Source organism: Pristis pectinata, chromosome 17, assembly GCF_009764475.1.
Source record: "Pristis pectinata isolate sPriPec2 chromosome 17, sPriPec2.1.pri, whole genome shotgun sequence".
Classification (NCBI taxonomy): Eukaryota; Metazoa; Chordata; class Chondrichthyes; order Rhinopristiformes; family Pristidae; genus Pristis; species Pristis pectinata.
The window spans coordinates 43,129,079-43,147,776 of NC_067421.1; the positions used below are offsets into that span (position 1 = coordinate 43,129,079).

An 18,698-nucleotide genomic window follows, 5' to 3' on the forward strand; every position below is an offset into this window, starting at 1 on the left:
GCAGTGGACAGGGCGGGCAGTGGGCAGGATGGGCAGTGGGCGGGGCGGAGCAGTGGGCGGGATGGGCAGTGGGCGGGGCGGGCAGTGGGCAGGATGGGCAGTGGGTGGGGCGGAGCAGTGGGCGGGGCGGGCAGTGGGCAGGATGGGCAGTGGGCGGGGCGGGCAGTGGGCAGGATGGGCAGTGGGCGGGGCGGGCAGTGGGCAGGATGGGCAGTGGGCGGGGCGGAGCAGTGGGCGGGATGGGCAGTGGGCGGGGCAGAGCAGTGGGTGGGGCGGAGCAATGGGTGGGGTGGGGCGGAGCAATGGGTGGGATGGGCAGTGGGCGGGGCAGAGCAGTGGGCGGGATGGGCAGTGGGCGGGGCGGGCAGTGGGTGGGGCGGAGCAGTGGGCGGGGCGGAGCAGTGGGCGGGGCGGAGCAGTGGGCGGGGCGGAGCAGTGGGCTGGACTGGGGCAGTGGGCGGGGCGGAGCGGAGAGGTGGGCGGGACTTGGGGCAGAGGGCGGGGCAGAGCAGTGGGCGGGTTCGGCCGGTCTGCAGCCGCCGGCGACAGTGCGCATGTGCGGTTGCCGGCCGTGCTGGAGGCGGCCTTGCGCGGGGTGCCGGCGGTTGCGGTTCCGTCATGAAGGACCGGCTCGGCGACCTGCGGGCGGTGAGTGAGCGGCGGGGCCGGGCCGGGGACCGGGACCCCCCTACCCCCCCCCCCCCACACCCACCCTACCCCTCCCCACCCCTCCGCTCCCGGCCGCCCGACGCGGGACCGTTACCCGGAGCTGTTGGGCGGAGGCCCGGCGCCCGACCGCGGTTCCCCGCAGTTCCTCCCCCGGGCAGGGTCCCCCCCCCCCCCCGGGGCAGGGTCCCTCCCTTCCACCCTTCCCCCACCCGGGCAGGGTCCCCTCCTCCACCACCCCCGACCCTCGGGCAGGGTCCCCCTCCCACCTCCACCCCCACGCAGGGTCCCCCCCTCCACCCTCCACCCCCCCCCCCCCCACGGGCAGGGTTCCCCCCGACAACGTCCCCTATACCATGGTGGACCCCCCCCCCCCCCCAGCCCACAGACCCATGTCCCCCGCCCCCTCTCCTGTTGCCACCGGGCGGGGCCGGTGCTCCCCGGGTGGGGGGTGGGGGGGGCAGTGTGTTTGGTCGGCCAGTGACTCCCTCAGGTCAGTACCCACCCGGCTGGGCAGCGGTCGGGGGCGGGCGGTCAGAGGGTGACAGACCGTCCTGTGTGTGCTGTGGGTCGGGGGATCATCTCTCCGTCTGCTCTTTGAAGTCAGACAATGGGTATCGTAGAATAAATTCCAACGTGAGTGTTGTTGTCCTCGGCTCATCTGTAAGGCGAAGTGTGGGTTCAGGTAGCACAGAGCTTCAGATAAGGGATTTGAATTTCTATGGTACTTTTCAGGATGTTCCGGAGCTCGTGACATCAAGCAAACTATGTTGTAAGCTAGGAAGTGCTGCAAGTCCGTTGGAGAAGTTGGGCAGAACTTTGGGAGTTCCTCTGCTCTTACTGAGAAACAGTGTTGAGATCTATTGAGCCCACTGAAATGTCAGCATTTGTTTAACGGTCAAAAGGTGACGCCTCTGACAGTGAAACTCTGACCCAGAAGGTTATACCTGTGCATTGTGTTCAGACCCGGCAGTGAGAGTGTTGCCTACGGAGCTACCCCGAAGGATCTGAGGTCACACGTGAGCTGTGAGGCTGTTCTCAACCACATTGTGGTTTTGAAGGAGTGAGATTTCGCCTTGGTTGCCTTAGATTTCTATCTCGTTTATTGGCGGTGTCGGCTGTCTGGCTCATCGCTTGAAATGTTAGACTAGACATTGGCTACCAGTCTCTGTGGGTGTGGCCCATTTCCGTGGGAAATGTAATTACTTTCTCTTGTAATTTCATTTTTGGTGCAGGTTTTCTCAAGGCTAAGCATTAGCATGGGGAATTGTTTTGTGAATAGCTTCATGTTGGCTTTGTTGGGACAGGGGATGAACCTGGTTATGGAGAGATCAGAATCAGGTTTATTATCACTGATATATGACCTGAAATTTGTTGTTGTATGGCAGCTATAAATTCTATAAATTACAAAAATAAAATTAGCGCCAAAAAAAAGAATAACGAGGCAGTGTTCATCTGTTCATGGACCGTTCAGAAATCTGATGGCGGAGGGGAAGAAGCTGTTCCTGACTCGTTGAGTGTGGGTCTTCAGGCTCCTGTACCTCCTCCCCGATGGTAGTAACAAGAAGAGGGTATGTCCTGGGTGGTGAGGGTCCTTCGTGATGGATGCTGCCACCTTGAGGCAACGCCTCTTGAAGATGTCCTCGATGGTGGGGAAGGTTGTGACCGTGATGGAGCTGGCTGAGTCTACAACCCTCTGCAGCCTCTTGCGATCCTGTGCATTGGAGACTTCATACCAGGCGGTGATGCAACCAGTCAGAATGCTCTCCACCGTACACCTATAGAAATTTGTAAGCACCTTTGGTGTCATACCAAATCTTCTCAAACTCCTAATGAAGTAGAGCTGCTGGCATGCCACCTTTGTGATTGCATCAGTGTGTTGGGCCCAGGGTAGATCCTCTGAGACGTTGAGACCCAGGAACTTGAAGCTGCTCACCCTTTCCACCGCTGACCCCTCAATGAGGACTGGTGTGTGTTCTCCCGACTTGCCCTTCCTGAAGTCCACAATCAGTTCTTTGGTCTTGCTGACGTTGAGTGCAAGGTTGTTGTTGCAACACCACTCAACCAGCCGATCTGTCTCACTTCTGTACACCACCTCATTGAGCTTTTGACAGATTGAAGCTTCCCGAAGAAGAGTCATCAGGTGGGGTGACCAAAGCTTGTGTTCAAGCAGGATTGTAGAAATCTCAAATCAGGGGCAAGAAGGGTGTAGGGAGGGGACTCCATAATTTGAGGGTTAAGTCAGCTGAAGGGACAGCCACCTATGATGGGGAGGCAGGAACTGGGGAATGCACAACGCACCAGAGCTCTGAGGATTGTTGAACTGTTGGAGGTTATAGATAATTAGGGAGGCACGAGTCCTTGGAGTGATTTGAACACATACGGGTGTTAGTATCCCAGAAGTCAGTGTGAACGATGCCCAGGAGGTCAGCTGGTGAGCAGAAGTCCAGGCTCCATGAGCGGTTTAGGACCAGGCAGTGAATGTGTGGTTTCTTTATGACAAGTGTTTTTCTTAGCTGCAGTATATACTGTGGGATACTTCAACAGGAGCATTGGGGTATATTACAGATGATTGGTGTTAATTTTCTCTAGGTATTTTGCTGAAAATAACTGAAGTCTCTTACTCTAAGCTTGTGCTGACTGCCACTTGTGAGAGCACTGGGTTAATGATGTTCACGAGAATGTATGTGCAAATGCAATCAGCACAGAACCAGGCCCTTTGGCCCACCACGTCCATACCGACCTGTTTGCCCACCACACGAATCCTATTTGTCTGCATTAGGTCTGTATCCTTCTACGCCTTGCCCATGTAAGTGCCTGTCTAAGTGTCTCAAGTGTACTGATTGTATCTGATTCCACCTTCTCTGGCTGTGAGTTCCAGATATCAATTACTCCTCAGGTCCCCTTTAAAACTCCTTCCTCTCGCCTTAAAACCATGCCTCTTGTTTTTGATACTCCTGCTACAGGAAAAGATTCTATCAACCCCATCTTTGCCTCTTATAAGGTTTATATACCTCTGTCAGGTCACCTCCTTCGTTTCAGGGAAAACAAGCCCAGCCTTTCCAATCTCTCCCCATCATTAAAGCCCCACCAATCTAGGCAACATCCTGGTAAATCCCCTCTGCACTCTCTCCGGCACAATCACCTTCTCCCATGCTTCCAGGAACATCCTGGGATAGATCTCACCCAGCCCTGGGACCTATCGACCCTTGTACATTCCATGACATCTAACACCTCCTCCTTAATACTGCCTTGGTCCAGATTAGCCACGTACCCCTCCCTGAACTCCTCCTTGGTAAATACAGATGAGAAGTGTTCATTTAGGACCTCACCTACATCCCCTGACTCCACACAGATTACTCCTTTGGGGGACCTACTCTTTTCCCCTGCTACCCTCTTGCTCATGATATACTTATGGAATGTCTTGGGGTTCTCCTTGACTTTACTTGCCAAAGATATTTCATTGTCCCTTTTTTGTCTTCCTAATTTATTTGCTCTCTCTGCTACACACTCTACATTCCTCAAGAGACTCCCTTCATCCCAGTTACCTAGATCCACTACGTGCTTTTTTTTTCCTGATCAAACCTGATCCTGGTCATCTAGAGTTCCCCTATCTTGCCATCTTTGCCTTTCCCCCTTACCACAGTATGCCGACCCTGAACTCTTGCTAACTCTCTTTTAAAAGACTCCCACTTGTCAGCTGCCATTTTACCTGCAGGCATCCTCTCTTACATTACTGAAATCAGCCAACTACACCCCCCCCCGTTCAAGACCTGAACTCGAGGACCAACCTTATCCCTTTCCATAACTACCTTGAAGCTTAGAGAATTATGGTCACTGTTTCCAAAGTGCTCCTCCACTGAAACTTCTACCATCTAGTCCAGTTTCATTTCTTAAGGTCGGGCTGAGTACTGTCCCATCTTTAGTAGGACTCTCTGCATATTGTTTCAAAACACTTAACAAATTCTGCCCATCTAAACCCTTTGTATTCAGGCAATCTCAGTCAGTACTGGGAAGGGTAAAATCCCCCACTACTGTAGCCTTGCTTTTGTGCCTTCCTGCAATTTGCCTACATATCTGTTCCTTAATTCCTGATAACTGTTAGGAAGCCGATAGTGTAACCCTGGCAAAGCAGTTCCTCCCCTCTCTCCTTTTATTCCTAAATTCTACCCATGTGGCCTCATTGGACGATCCCTCAGGATATTGTCTCTCAGGATATCCGCTGTTATGTTCTTCCTATTCGGTAGTGTGAACTTCTTTCTTCTTTCACAGTCCGCTCTGTCATGTCTGAAGTTTCTATACCCTGAAGCTTAAAGCTGATTACAAATTATCTGCTGGACTTTGAACAGATTTCTTGTGTTCAATAATGGCTTCAGGATGTACCAGAGTGTACAGTGAGATCCAACAAACACCAGTAGATAGATCCATGTTTAAATATGATAGGAAAGTAAATATTGGTGAGCCACTTGCTCTTCCTACAGTAGCAGCCATGGGATGTTTTACAGCTGCCTGTGAGGAATGAGACTGGTTTTCAGTTTAACATCTCATCTGTAAGGTGCTGCCCCCAATACTGCAGGTGTTAGTCTGAGATTCAGTGTTCAGGATTCTAGACCAGGTCTTGAATTCTCATCCTGAGGGTGGTGCTTCTGAGCTAATCTCGACTGCTTGTGTATCTTCCCAGGGATTACTGGCTCGCCTTGCTTCCCTCCTTCCCTGTCACATCATCAAATGCATTGCTGAGACAGACCTCAGCTCTGGCCAGGAGTCCAGCCTTGGACCTTCTGCTCAGTTACATGATCTACAACCCTGAGCTCCTCCACTGCCAGTCTCACCCATGTTGGTGACCCTGCCTTCACGTGCCAAGGTGCCAAACTCTGGGATTAGCTCCCTTAATCACTCTTGTCTGTCTTGCTTTAACGGAGTCTGTCCCTGACATCTGCTTAACAGCCATTCCAGGACTTGTGGGCAAGTTCCTCTCCATTTTAAAACAAGAACTGTGTCCTCCCCTGAAACTGGGAACCGAGTGCAATGTGTGCCCTGCTCTAACCCTGGTCTTAATGTTATGGACAGTACAGAACATCTGGTACTGCTGAGGGCAACCAAAGTGGTAAAATGCAAGTGCGGGACCACTTGTCTTTTATATAAATACTCTGTAGCAAGTAATAGAAAAATCTACAACTTTTCAATACATCTTGGACTAATCTAGTGAAAATATTGAAGTTGGCAGTGTTTCTGAAATGTGCACTATTGTGAATTTGAACTTGCTGCACGCTGTGGTGTTTGGTGAATCGGACCTTCGTGTTGTTCTTGGCACTGATACAGCCTGCTCTGCTGGACCTGCACTGCTAATGCTGGACCACTTGAAAGAACAACAAAATACAGTTGGGTGGAGAAACTTAGTGATAAGATCTGATGAGCTTCAAAGTTTTGAGTAAAGAGCACAGCGGTGTTGCATTTAAACTACTAAAGAAAGTTGCCTTGTTTTTACTTGAGCTTCTTTCCATTTCATTTCCTGTGACCTCAACACTGCCAAAAGCAATGTTTTAATGTTAAGGAGTATGAATGTTTGTGGACCCGTACTGAGGTCAGGGGCTGGATGTCCCAGTGGAGTCCAGGCCACGAGCTGAAGATGAAGTTTTATTGAATCATTTATCTTTCTGCAGTCAAGCACCCGACGAGTCCATGTGATTGTTGGCAAGTGCCTGCAATTTTCCTCAGCCAGGCGCCAGATCTGTTTGTGTTTTTCAGCTGTTGCCAAGGCCTGGCTAAAAGCAAGTTTTCAGTGATGTAATTGAAATTTACAGTATTCTCTTGTGCCATGCTACCACGCCAGTTTTCCCAAGTCATAGTTTGGAAGTTTGACGGGGATAATTTTAACCCAACCCTGGGTCTGATTGTGGCTTGTTTTGCACCCACTGATTAAACATCACTGAAATCCTGCCCTGTTCTGAGCAGGACTACTGATTCCATATCCTTCCCAGCGTAATATCCATCTACTGGATCTCCCTTACCCCCTGCTCAGCCCAGTGGCTGAACAGACCCCATGGAATCAGCCGGGGTGTGTGGAATTCTCAAGCTGTGTGAACCAAGACTGAGGCTGGTGAAAGCAGCCTGATACATACAGAACTGGGACCTGTCCACGTGTGTCAGACCAGGCCAGACCAAGTCCAGCTCAGTACATTATCCAGTCAGGCTATGTACAAGGTCGCTGCCTGTGTCCCCCGGCCCACATACAGGGTCACTGCCAGTGTCTCCCCCCGCCCCCCCCATGTTCCCCTGGCCTGAATACGGGGTTGCTGCCCGTATCCCCCCCGGCCCGTGTACAGGATCACTGCCCATGTCCCCTTGGTCTGCGTACATGGTCACTTGCTGTGTGTTCCACCCCCCTCCATCCTGGCCTGCGTACATACAGGGTCACTTGCTGTGTCCCTCCCCCCCCACTGGTCTGTGTACATACATGGGCACTTGCTGTGTGTTCCACCCCCCTCCACCCTGGCCTGCCTACAGGGTCACTTGCTGCATTGTCCCGTTCTCCCCCCCAGTCTGCACATACAGGGTCACTGTCCGTCCGTCCCCCCTCCCCCCAAAACCAATCCGATGGTATAAGGCAGGAACTTGGGAGCATAAACTGGGAACAGATGTTCTGGGGAAGTGCACAGCAGAAATGTGGAGGTTGTTTCGGGACCACTTGTCTGGGGTTCTGGGTCGGTTTGTCCCACTGAGACAGGGAAAGGATGGTAGGGTGAAGGAACCATGGTTGATGAGAGGTGGAACATTTAGTCAAGGGGAAGAAGGAAGCAGACTTAAGGTTTAGGAAGCAAAAATGAGACAGGGGCCTTGAGAGTTATAAGGTGGCCAGGAAGGAGCTTAGAAGGGACTTAGGAGAGTTAGAAGGGGACATGAGAAGGCCTTGGTGAGTAGAGTTAAGGAAAACCCTAAAGTGTTTTACACGTACATGAAGGACAGGAGGATGACTAGGATGAGGGTAGGACCACTCAGGGATAAAGGGGGAAACGTGCCAGGAGGTAGGGGAGGTCTTTAATGAATACTTTGCTTCAGTGCTCATTAGGGAGAGGGACTTCAGTGAGGCTGATGTGCTGGAGCATGCTGAGGTTAAGAAAGAGGTAGTGTTGGAGCTTCTGAAAAACATTAGGATAGATAAGTCCCCGGGGCCAGGCGGGATGTACCCCAGGTTACTATGGGAAGTGAGGGAAGAGATTGCTGAGGCATTGAGGATGATCTTTGCTTCCTCCCTGGCCACAGGAGTAGTACCTGAGGACTGGAGGGTGGCAAATGTTGTTCCATTGTTCAAGAAAGGTAATAGGGATAAGCCTGGAAATTATAGACCAGTGAGTCTTGCGTCAATGATGGGCAAGCTATTGGGGAGGATTCTTAGGGATGGGATTTACAAGCATTTGGAGAAGCATAGTCTTATTAGGGATTGTCAGCATGGCTTTGTGAGGGGCAGGTCGTGCCTCACAAACCTATTGAGTTTTTCAAGGAGGTAACAAAACGCATTGAAGGTGGAGCAGTGGATGTGGTATATATGGACTTCAGTAAGGCATTTGACAAGGTTCCCCATGGTAGGCTCATCCAGAAAGTCATGAGGCATGGGATCCATGGAAACTTGGCTGGATTCAGAATTGGCTTGCCTACAGAAGGCAGAGGGTGGTAGTAGATGGAGAGTATTCTGCCTGGAGATCGGTGACCAGTGGTGTTCCACAGGGATATGTTCTGGGATCCCTGCTGTTTGTGATTTTTATAAATGACTTGGATGAGGAAGTAGAGGGGTGGATTAGTAAGTTTGCAGATGACACGAAGGTTGGTGGTGTTGTGGATAGTGTAGAAGGTTGTTGTAGGTTACAACGGGATATAGACAGGATGCAGAGTTGGGCTGACAAGTGGCAGATGGTGTTCAATCCGGAACAGTGTGAAGTGATACGCTTTGGAGGATCGAGCTTGAAGGCAGATTACAAGGTTAATGGCAGGACTCTGAGCAATATGGACGAACAGAGGGATCTAGGCATCCAAGTCCATAGATCCCTCAAAGTTACTGCGAAAGTTGATAGGGTGATTAAGCTGTATTGGTGTGTTGGCCTTCATTAGTCGGGGCTGTGTAGGAGGGAAGGGTTAGATTGATCGTGGAGTAGGTTTGTATAGGTCAGCACAACATTGTGGGCCGAAGGGCCCATACTGTTCTATGTTCTAACTTCCTCATTTCACTCCTAACTGGCCTACTCCTTGTTTCCTCTTCCTGCACGTTGGGGAAATACCCCCACACCTACCTGTTGGGCTCACAAAGAATTTTGTACATTTCAGTGAGCTCACCTCTCATTCTTTTGAACTCGAGGGGAACAGAGACCTAGTGTCCCCAATCTCTCCTTGTTACAGACCTGCCATCCCAGGAACAGTCTGAAGCAAGTATGTGCTGTTTTGGACGTGGAGACCGCACAGTACACAACACTCCTAGTGTGAACTGGCTGAGGCTCCATATAATTGTTCAGGCGTTTTCTTGTGCTCTGTTCATCTTGCAGTAATCCTCTACCATCACATGGACACTCATGGAAGTAAAATTGATCATGATGATGAGCAGAGAATGAGAAGGGATGTTGGTGTGGTGGTCTTGTAATGATACAGGAGGAGGCCATTCAGGCTGTTAGGTTCATTCCCACTCCCAGCAGAGCAGTCCCATCCACCCTCCCCTTACTTTCTGTACCCTGTACCGTGCAACATTCTCCACCCCCCGTTGATTCATTTTGCCATGGACTTGCACTGAGGTAATTTATACCAGCCTTTGTGTTGGAGCACTCTGCCCTGCCGTGGAGGGAATGTGTGCACTCTGCACGGACAGCACCGGAGGTTAGGATACCTGGGTCACCAGCAGCACTACTTGCTGCACCACCGTGCCGCCCTTTCCTGCTCTCTCCTGGATCCCTTGGTGACCTGTCACTCCACCTAACCTTTCTAACCTTTCACGGCCAGGTGTGTCTGACACGTTTAGTAAATGCAAGGTCAGGTGGATTACTTTCTCAATACTGCTGTTAGATATGTTATCTCATTTGAATAGCTGCAGTGATCCTACATCTGATTCAATGGCAGAGTTAACAATTCACCTGCATTAATGGCCATTTGAGGAAGAGAGTTGAACATTGTCCATAACTTCTTGGCTCTTATTTTTACGCTTTCTTTTGGTCACAGACTCCCTTTCCAGGGAGTAGTATGTTGGTTTGGAAAGAAAGGCAAAGTGAAGCTGTTTGAGTTGTGGATGTTCTTGTCTCCAGAAGATGGGATAAAGTGGTGAGGAACACTGCCAGAGTAGTGGAATGTAGGGTAAAAATAGAAAGTTTTGGGTCTGGAATAATTTGGTTTGGAAGTCCAACAAGGAATTGATTGAAGATAAATCAAACTGGGTCAGAGAAACGTGCAGACAACAAAGGCACTGAACATGGGTTCCTTTGAGAATTTACTTTTATTGTTTGCTGATTTTTTTTCTGTCTGTATATAGTACAAAGAAAATTATGAAGATGAAGTGACGATTACTGTGGAGAAGGATCATTTCATGGATGAGTTCTTCCAGCAGGTAGGCAGTTGGTAATTAGAAATTCATTTATTATTGTCACATGTACCAAGATACAGTGAAAAACTTGTGTTTTGAAATGATCTGTCTGAATGGCACGCAAAACAAAGGACACCAAGGTAGTACAAAGAGAAACTCAATAACAATGCAGAATATAGTGTCACAGTTACAGAGAAAGTACAGTGTAGGCAGACAATAAGGTGCAAGAGCCATGATGAGGTAGACTGAGAGGTCAAGATTTCAACCTTATCGTACAAGGGCTTCATTCAATAGTCTTATAACAGCGGAATAGAAGTTGTCCTTGAGCCTGGTGGTGTGTGTTCTCAAGCTTTTGTATCTTCTGCCTGATGGGAGAGGAGAGAAGAGAGAATGACCTGGGTGGGTGGGGTCTTTGATTATGTTGGCTGTTTTCCTGAGACAGCGGGAAGTGTAGACAGAGTCCATGGAGGGGAGGCTGGTTTGTGTGATGGACTGGTCTGTGTCCACAACTCTCTGCAGTTTCTTGCGGTCTCGGACAGAGCAGTTGCCGTACCAAGCCGTGATGCATCTGGATAGGATGCTTTCTATGGTACATCTGTAAAAGTTGGTGAGTTTCAAAGGGGACATGCCGAATTTCCTTAGCCTTCTGAGGAGGTAGAGGTGCCGGTATGCTTTCTTGGTCGTGGGCTCTACGTGGTTGGACCAGGACAAGCTATTCATGATATTTACATCTATTGTTATAGGTGGGTCACAGATAGGTGGATAGGTTGGATTGTGATGGCTGGCAGCAGCTTTATAGAATAACTATGGCCCTTTCCTACTGAGAAAACCTCTGCACTGTAGTGGATTTTTGTTTCCTCCGCTGTCGATGTTTGTTCAATTCACACACCTCAGATTGAGAATTGTGGGCAGGTTGACCCAATACTACTCTAGCTTTGTGCTGGGTAAAGTCCATCAGCGACGAGGATGTTCCCAAGTGTTTGTTATCAGCACACCTCTGGTGGAGCACCAAGCTTGCTGTGGGGACTCCCAGTCCTGCTTAAGTGCAGGTTCTCAGCCCTGTAAGGAATGATGCACAAGCTTGTCCAATCCAAAAGCTGCTTCTGGCAGAGGCTCAACAGTGGAAACCTAGCTGAGGGGAACTGTGTGTAAACGTGCAATCTGGGTTTTTTTTGGCATTCTGTGTTGGTGACTTGTGTTGGTGGATATGTGAGCATAATCCGTAACTGAAGGCAAGGTTTGTTTTACAGGTTGACGAAATCCGGGGGTACATTGATCGCATTTCTGACAATGTGGAAGAAGTGAAGAAGAAGCATAGTATCATTCTATCAGCACCCAACCCTGATGGCAGTAAGTATTGGCATGAAACGGTTCGAGCTAATGTTGTACCGAAGTTCTGCTTGGAGTTTGACACTGACGTCATGTGTGTTGGAAACCAGGGTCATGAAAATCCATTTGGAATTAGCAAGTAAGCTGAAGGAGTTTAACCAGATCCTACCCATAATTCAGGAGGCAATATAGGCTGCTCACTGTTTTTCTGATGGAATGCAGAATAAACAGGAAATTAAATTTGCTTGGAATGGTGTAGAAGTTCCTCTGTAAGTATTTGAAAACCAATATTGATGCAAGAAGCAAAATCCAGGCACTCAATGCATTTTATGGACTTAAATATGCATGTCTTTATATTTTAGGGTTCTGGTAATCAGTAATGATAGGTTTGTGGCCTAGATTGGATTTGAGGTCCTTGCCGTAATGGAACCTATTAACTCTCGAGTGCCCAGCAACACTTCCCGAAGATTGGCGGAGGCAGTTACAGTCATTAGTATCGTTTGCTGGTTTTCCTTACTGCAGTTTTCAAATCCAAAAACACCATCCGTTAAAAGCAGACTCTGGGTTTGACTGCCACGGAATTACTCTGACTTGTCACCTTTCCCAGCTGGAAGGGATTTCATGAAGGCACATAGGGTGTCTGGAACAAAATTCTTGTACATGTCATCTCAAGATACACAACAGTAAAATAGTTTGTTGGAATGTGGTGACGAGCCCTAATTTCCAGATGTTCTCCCAATGGGTTGTTTGGTCCCTGAAGTTGCATTTTGAATGCTTTGAATGAATCATTTTAATATTTAGCTACATAGTCTGTTATTTCCACATGAGCTCTAATGCCAGAGGTACTTCCGGTAACCTGATACAGCACTAGGAACACAGGCTTGCATTTCTAAGACTCGTTTTCTGACCCTAAGATAGAAGGACCACAGCTAATGGAGTGCCGATGTGGTAGGAAATGGGACGGCCAGTTTGCCCACTGCAAGCTCCACAAACATGGTTTGTTAGTGACCAGGTGCTGCCTTTCAGTGATCGTAACTAATGGATCCCCCTCCCTTGCTCTTCAACATAATACTGTGGGATCTTTCATGCTGAGGCAGACAGGGCACCAGTTTAAAGTCTTAGCCAAAAGGTGGCACCTGTGACAGTGCTGCACTCCTCCAGTGCACACACTGTGGTGTCAGTGTCACCTCTGCTGCTCTACCCTCTGAGCCCAAACCCTTCAGAGTTGGAATGTTTACCATTGGACCATACCTGAGCACAGGTGTGCACATCTATACCAAAAGCAGAGGCCAATTATTACATTAGAATTAAACATTAATATTTTTGGTTAGTTTTTGCACTTTGAAATTTCATAGCTACTTCGTGATTTCCGAGGCCGATGGCCCAGGTTTTTATTCCCTTTAGTGGCAATGGTTAAGGGACAGTCTGACAGGTCACAGGATAGAAACATAGAAAACCTACAGCACAATTCAGGCCCTTCGGCCCACAAAGCTGTGCCGAAACATGCCCCTACCTTAGAAATTGCTAGGTTACCCACAGCCCTCTATTTTCTCAGCTCCATGTACCTATCCAAAAGTCTCTTAAAAGACCCTATCGCATCCGCCTCCACCACCGTTGCTGGCAGCCCATTCCACACACTCACCACTCTCTGAGTAAAAAACTCACCCCTAACATCTCCTCTATATCTACTCACCTATGTCCTCTTGTGGCCACCATTTCAGCCCTGGGGAAAAGCCTCTGACTATCTACCCTATCAATACCTCTCATCATCTTATATACCTCTATCTTGTACCCCCTCATCTTCTGTCTTTCCAGGGAGAAAAGGCCAAGTTCCCTCAACCTGCTTTCATAAGGCATGCTCTGCATTCCAGGCAGCATCCTTGTAAATCTCCTCTGCACCCTTTCTATGGCTTCCACATCCATCCTGTAGTGAGGTGACCAGAACTGAGCACAGTACTCCAAGTGGGGTTTGACCAGGTTCCTATATAGCTGCAGCATTACCTCTCGGCTCCTAAATTCAATTCCACGATTGATGAAGGACCATACACCATATGCCTTCTTAACCACAGAGTCAATCTATGCAGCTGCTTTGAGCGTCCTATGAACTTGGACCCCAAGATCCTCCACACTGCCAAGAGTCCTACCATTAATACTATACTCTGCCATCATATTTGACCTACCAAAATGAACCACTTCACACTTATCTGGGTTGAACTGCATCTGCCACTTCTCAGCCCAACTTTGCATCCTATCTATGTCCCACTGTAACGTCTGACAGCCCTCCAAACTATCCACAACACCTCCAACCTTTGTGTCATCCGCAAACTTACTAACCCATCCCGCCACTTCCTCATCCAGGTCGTTTATAAAAATCACAAAGAGTAAGGGTCCCAGAACAGATCCCTGAGGTACACCACTGGTCACCGACCTCCACGCAGAATATGACCCTTCAACAACCACTCTTTGCCTTCTGTGGGCCAGCCAGTTCATAGAGTTGTACAGCACAGAAACGGGCCCTTCAGCCCATCTTGTTCATGCCGACCGTGATGGCTAACTACACTAATCTCATTGCGCACAATATGCCCATGTCCCTCCGCACCCTTCCTATCCAAGCGCCTGTCCAAACGCCTTTTGAACATTGTAATTGAATCTGTCCTTTTGGCATTTGAAGGGTAGCTGGAGTGGAAGCATTTCCTATGGTGGGAGAGTCCAGAACATGGGATGAAAATTAGATCCAAACTGTTCAGGGTGATGTCTGGAAAATGGAAGTCTAGAACCCTACTGCTGAGATAGGTAGATGAGGGAATTAAGTTATGGAACAAAGGCTGATAGATGGGGTTGGAGTGTAGGTCAGACCTGATTGAATTGAACGGAAGAACAGGTCCAAGGACTGTGACCACCCGTTCCATGTTTAGCCAGTCTACCAACTGAGGGGCTGTTCACGGTCTCAGGCAGTCTCTGTTCTGGTAAAGTGGGGAGCAGAGCCTGACCAGAGAACTTGGTGTGAAGAATTAACCACAGCTTCCTTTCTCCAGAGCACCAGGTGAGGATAGGCTTGGACTGGGTGTACAGTCAAACAGCTGCTGGTACTCACACTCCACCTTGTAACTGTAACGATAGCCGTGGTTGTGAGGTGGTGATCGTGGAGTCTGTGGAATGCTCACCAGCCGATGCTAGGGGCTGAAAGTGGTTTCGGTGTGTTACAAACTGGAAATGTAGAAGAATTTCAAGATGGGAACTACAAGGTGCTACACCTTAAGTTAGTACTAGGATTGAATGTGCACCTTTAACATAAGAAACAGGAGCAGCATTGGGCCATTCAGCCCCTTGAGCCTGCTCCACCATTCAACAAGACCATGGTTGACCTTCTCCCTTACAGTTCCATGTTCTGCTTCATCTGGCATCTTGGTCTCACGTGCCCATCAACTCCAGCCTGCCACCCACTAACACCAGGGGTAGGTTACAGTAGCCAATCAGCTTTTGCCAGGTCCTGTCTAATGATATTGAAATCTGCCTTCCCTCAATCCGGAGCCTTAATTTCTGGACCAACTTTATCCTTCTCCATAACTACCTTGGAATTTAAAACTAGGACCACCATCTCCGAAATGCTGTCCCAATGACACTTCAAACACTTGCCTGGCAACATTCCGAAGGTTAAGTCCAGTACTGCTCCTTCTCTGGTAGGACTATCTACATACTAGCTCAAAAACCTCTTGGATATACTTCTTAAAAACTCCACCCTTTCTGAGCCTTTCACACTAAAACAGTCCCAGTTAATATTGAGGAAGTTGAGACACACTGTTACTGTTATTAATTAGCCCTTGCTTTATATACAGTACTAGCTCTAAAATAGCTATTTCCCTGTTGGTTCCTCAATATACTCATCAACAAATCCATCTTGTTTACATTCCAGGAATTCATCGTCTCTCTCGGTACTATTTTGACTGGCCCAGTAGATTAAAGCCACAATGATCACTGTACTAGTCTGTTACATGCACCTCTAATTTCCTCATTTATAACATGATCTACTGTTTGGAGACCATATAAATAACTCCCACTGCTGGGTAGTTCCTGCTCCCAGATACTGCATAGCTCCACCCAAACCAATCCTAAATCTGTGCCAGGATCTGCCCACACCAAATTGGGAGCTGGGCAATACAGGGAGGAGAGAAATTGGTGGGGAGGAGGTATGTGAAATGAGCCTCATTTTCAAAGATACTTTTAAGAATGTACTTTATCCATAAAATATATACAGGAAATGCAATCGATCCACATCTTTACAATTGTGCCATCAAGCCAATACATCCTCTTGCGGTGCATCCATGTCACTCGTGCACCTGTGAAATGTTACACCGCATCCAGCCCCTCTGTGGCGGGAAGACCCTCGACTGTTGTCCTTCCCCACAGAGCTCTTGTGGTGGCTGTGCCGAGCTTCACGGCATCCCTCAGCCCGTACTCCTGCACCCTGGACTGTGCCAGGCGGCAGCATCCATTTACATCTCCTTACTCTGAAAGACCAATGAGTTTCAGACAGACCAAAGTACATCTGTCACCGAGCTGATGATCTTCTAGCAGCAGCCGACGTTTGTCTAGGTGCTTGTCCCTGGGAACGGCCTGTGGATCGGAGTTCTCTCCTCAATCCTGAGGTTCTGCATTGTTGGTCATGGGTCTCCAGCTGTTAGTTAACACGTGTCCTGTGGTAATGAGGGTTGTATCAGGTTAGCTGAGATGGCCAATGGATCAGTTATGCCATTCTCATTGCAAGACCTCGCTCTTCCTGAGATGCCCCATAAAGTGTATCTCATGGACAAGCTTTTGATGACCAAAAGTCTATCTCCCTGCCTACCCTATTACACAGAGGCCATTTCCCACCAGAGCAATCCCATCTTCCCCTCATTTCCGTGCAGCCCTTCTTACTCTCACATGCCCATCAACTCCGTCCTGATCTTCCTGCCACTCACCGACACCGGGTGTAACTTATGGTAACTGGTTAACCTAGCAGCACAAGTTTGGGAAGTGGGAGGAAACCAGAGCACTTGGGGAAACCCACTGATAATTTTCCTGCAAAACACCTCTGGATGTTTGGCGTATGCTGAATACAAATGGTCAATATTGTTAAATCATACAAAATGGGAAATTGTTTAACCCATTGCAGCTCCTCTCTGTGGAAGAGCACGGCAGTTATCGGGCGTCCCGTTGTTGCATGTCCTGTCTACTTGGTTATTTGTGGAATTGATGAGAGAGGCTTTGAATTGGGACGAGTACTCCTTTGGAGAATGAAGGTTGATGAGGTCTTCATTGGAGGATGTGCTTGGCCAAGCGTGGTATTGGGAGGGGTTTCCTGATGCCACACATCTGTAGTTAATGTTTTAGAGTTGTGTCGGGTATTTTGGTCATGACACTAATTCCTGCCATAGATGCCCCTCTATTTGACGTACGTGCTGGGTCAAGAAAACGAGAGGCACGAGTAACACACAGAAATGAAGCAAACCTGTTCTTCTGGTTTGCCTTCAGATACCCACCAACTCCCACTTCCTCCACCCACCACCCCCAAGCTGGTTCTGCCCCTTCCCTCCCCTCCCCCACTGTTTCCCTCTGCCTCTCCCCCTGCCTCCCTCCCTCTCCCCTCTGGGCTCAGGCTGTGCATGTTGGAAGCGTACTGGTGACAGGAAATTTGGGGAAGTATGTTCAGCTCAGGGAGAATGCAGCCTGATAGGGGAAGTTCACCCTTCCTTGTGTTTGGTAATCTAACCTCAGTGTCACTGCATGAGCCATTGAGAATCTGCTGCAGAATGTTGTTTCACACCATGTTAGCGTAGTACCAGCAGCAAGTGGCCCAGTGCAGCAGGTAGTGCCACTGCCTCAACTCCAGTGACCCAGATTTGATCCTGACCTCAGTGCTGTCTGTGTGGAGTTTGCACGTTCCCCGCCATCACGTGGGTTTCCCCGGGTGTGCCCTGAGGTGTCTTCCTCCTGAGCCATTGTCACCCTTCCAGTATAATTAGCAGTGTCCTTGGCTGTGTTACACCTCTTCCCTCACCCCCTTGTGCACAGAACCAGAGTTCCCCTGGTCCTCACCTTCCACACCACCAGCCTCCACATTCAGTGACTCTGCCAGCTCCACCAGACACATTCCCTTCCCCCCTCTCAGGTGAAGGGATTGCATTCCCACCTCCCCCTCCCCATCTTACGGCACCTTCCCATGCAACCACAGACAGTGCAACATGTCCCCTCACCTCTTTCCTTCCCACCACCCAGGGATAAAACCAGTCCTTGCAGCTGCAGCAGCAACCTAGTGTTCACCGTGTGCTCTCCTCTACACTGGACAGAACACGTGCAAATCAGGTGACTACTCAGTGGAGCACCTGCTTTCAGTCCTCTGGAATGACCCTGAACTTCCTGTTGTCTGCCTCTTTAATCTTCCGTCATGTTTCCATTCTGTCCTGGCCTCCCACACTGTTAGAACAAGCTTAAGGAGCAAGATCTCATCTGTCTGGGCTTGTGGCAGTCTGTAGGACTTGACGTTGAATTATACAGCTCCAGCTAATTCACTATGTCTGCATGAGAAAGGACTAGTTCATCCACCTGTGATATTGTTTCAGTTTCCCGGGGTACACCCTGCAGCCCTGTGCGCCATAGCTCTTGCATTTTCTTCTCTCTGTTCTCAGTCTAACCACCCTCATTTCATAGATTTCATGAACAAATGTGCTGTTCTCCCTCCATTAACCCAAAGACCACATAACCTTGTTCCCACAGTAACCCTGGCCTTGCCCTATCAGAGACCGATCCAGAGGCTTGTTCTATCCATCCCCTCTCACCCTCCCCACAACTTATTTTCTCACCTTTACCAGTTCTGGCAAAGGACTGGGGATTTATCCACATCGATGCACTTCAAGGCATCCAAAACCTGCTCTCTGCTAATTCGTATGTGGTCCAAGACGGCACCCCTCGTTTCCCCTATTCCCTTAGCTTCCATCTTTTTCTCTACTGTAAAATCTGAAGAGAAATATTCATTAAAAAATTCCTCCCATTTCCTTTGACTCCACACACAGTTGGCCATGCTGATCCTTAAGGGGACCTATTCTGTCCCTAGCTGCCCTTTTACTCTTCCTGGTTCTGGCAGAAGTGTCTGTTGGTTTAAGGTGAG

General features: G+C 49.0%; 1 protein-coding gene across 1 annotated transcript in view; it reads left to right on the forward strand.

The window, feature by feature from the left end:
- Positions 1–521: 521 nt before the first annotated feature.
- LOC127579259 (syntaxin-2-like) overlaps positions 522–18,698 on the forward strand; it is a 43,386-nt gene continuing 25,209 nt past the window's right edge. The window contains 3 exon segments of the mRNA XM_052031909.1: positions 522–648; positions 10,172–10,246; positions 11,473–11,572. Coding sequence (XP_051887869.1) covers positions 619–648; positions 10,172–10,246; positions 11,473–11,572 — 205 coding nt within the window. The 5' untranslated portion in view covers positions 522–618.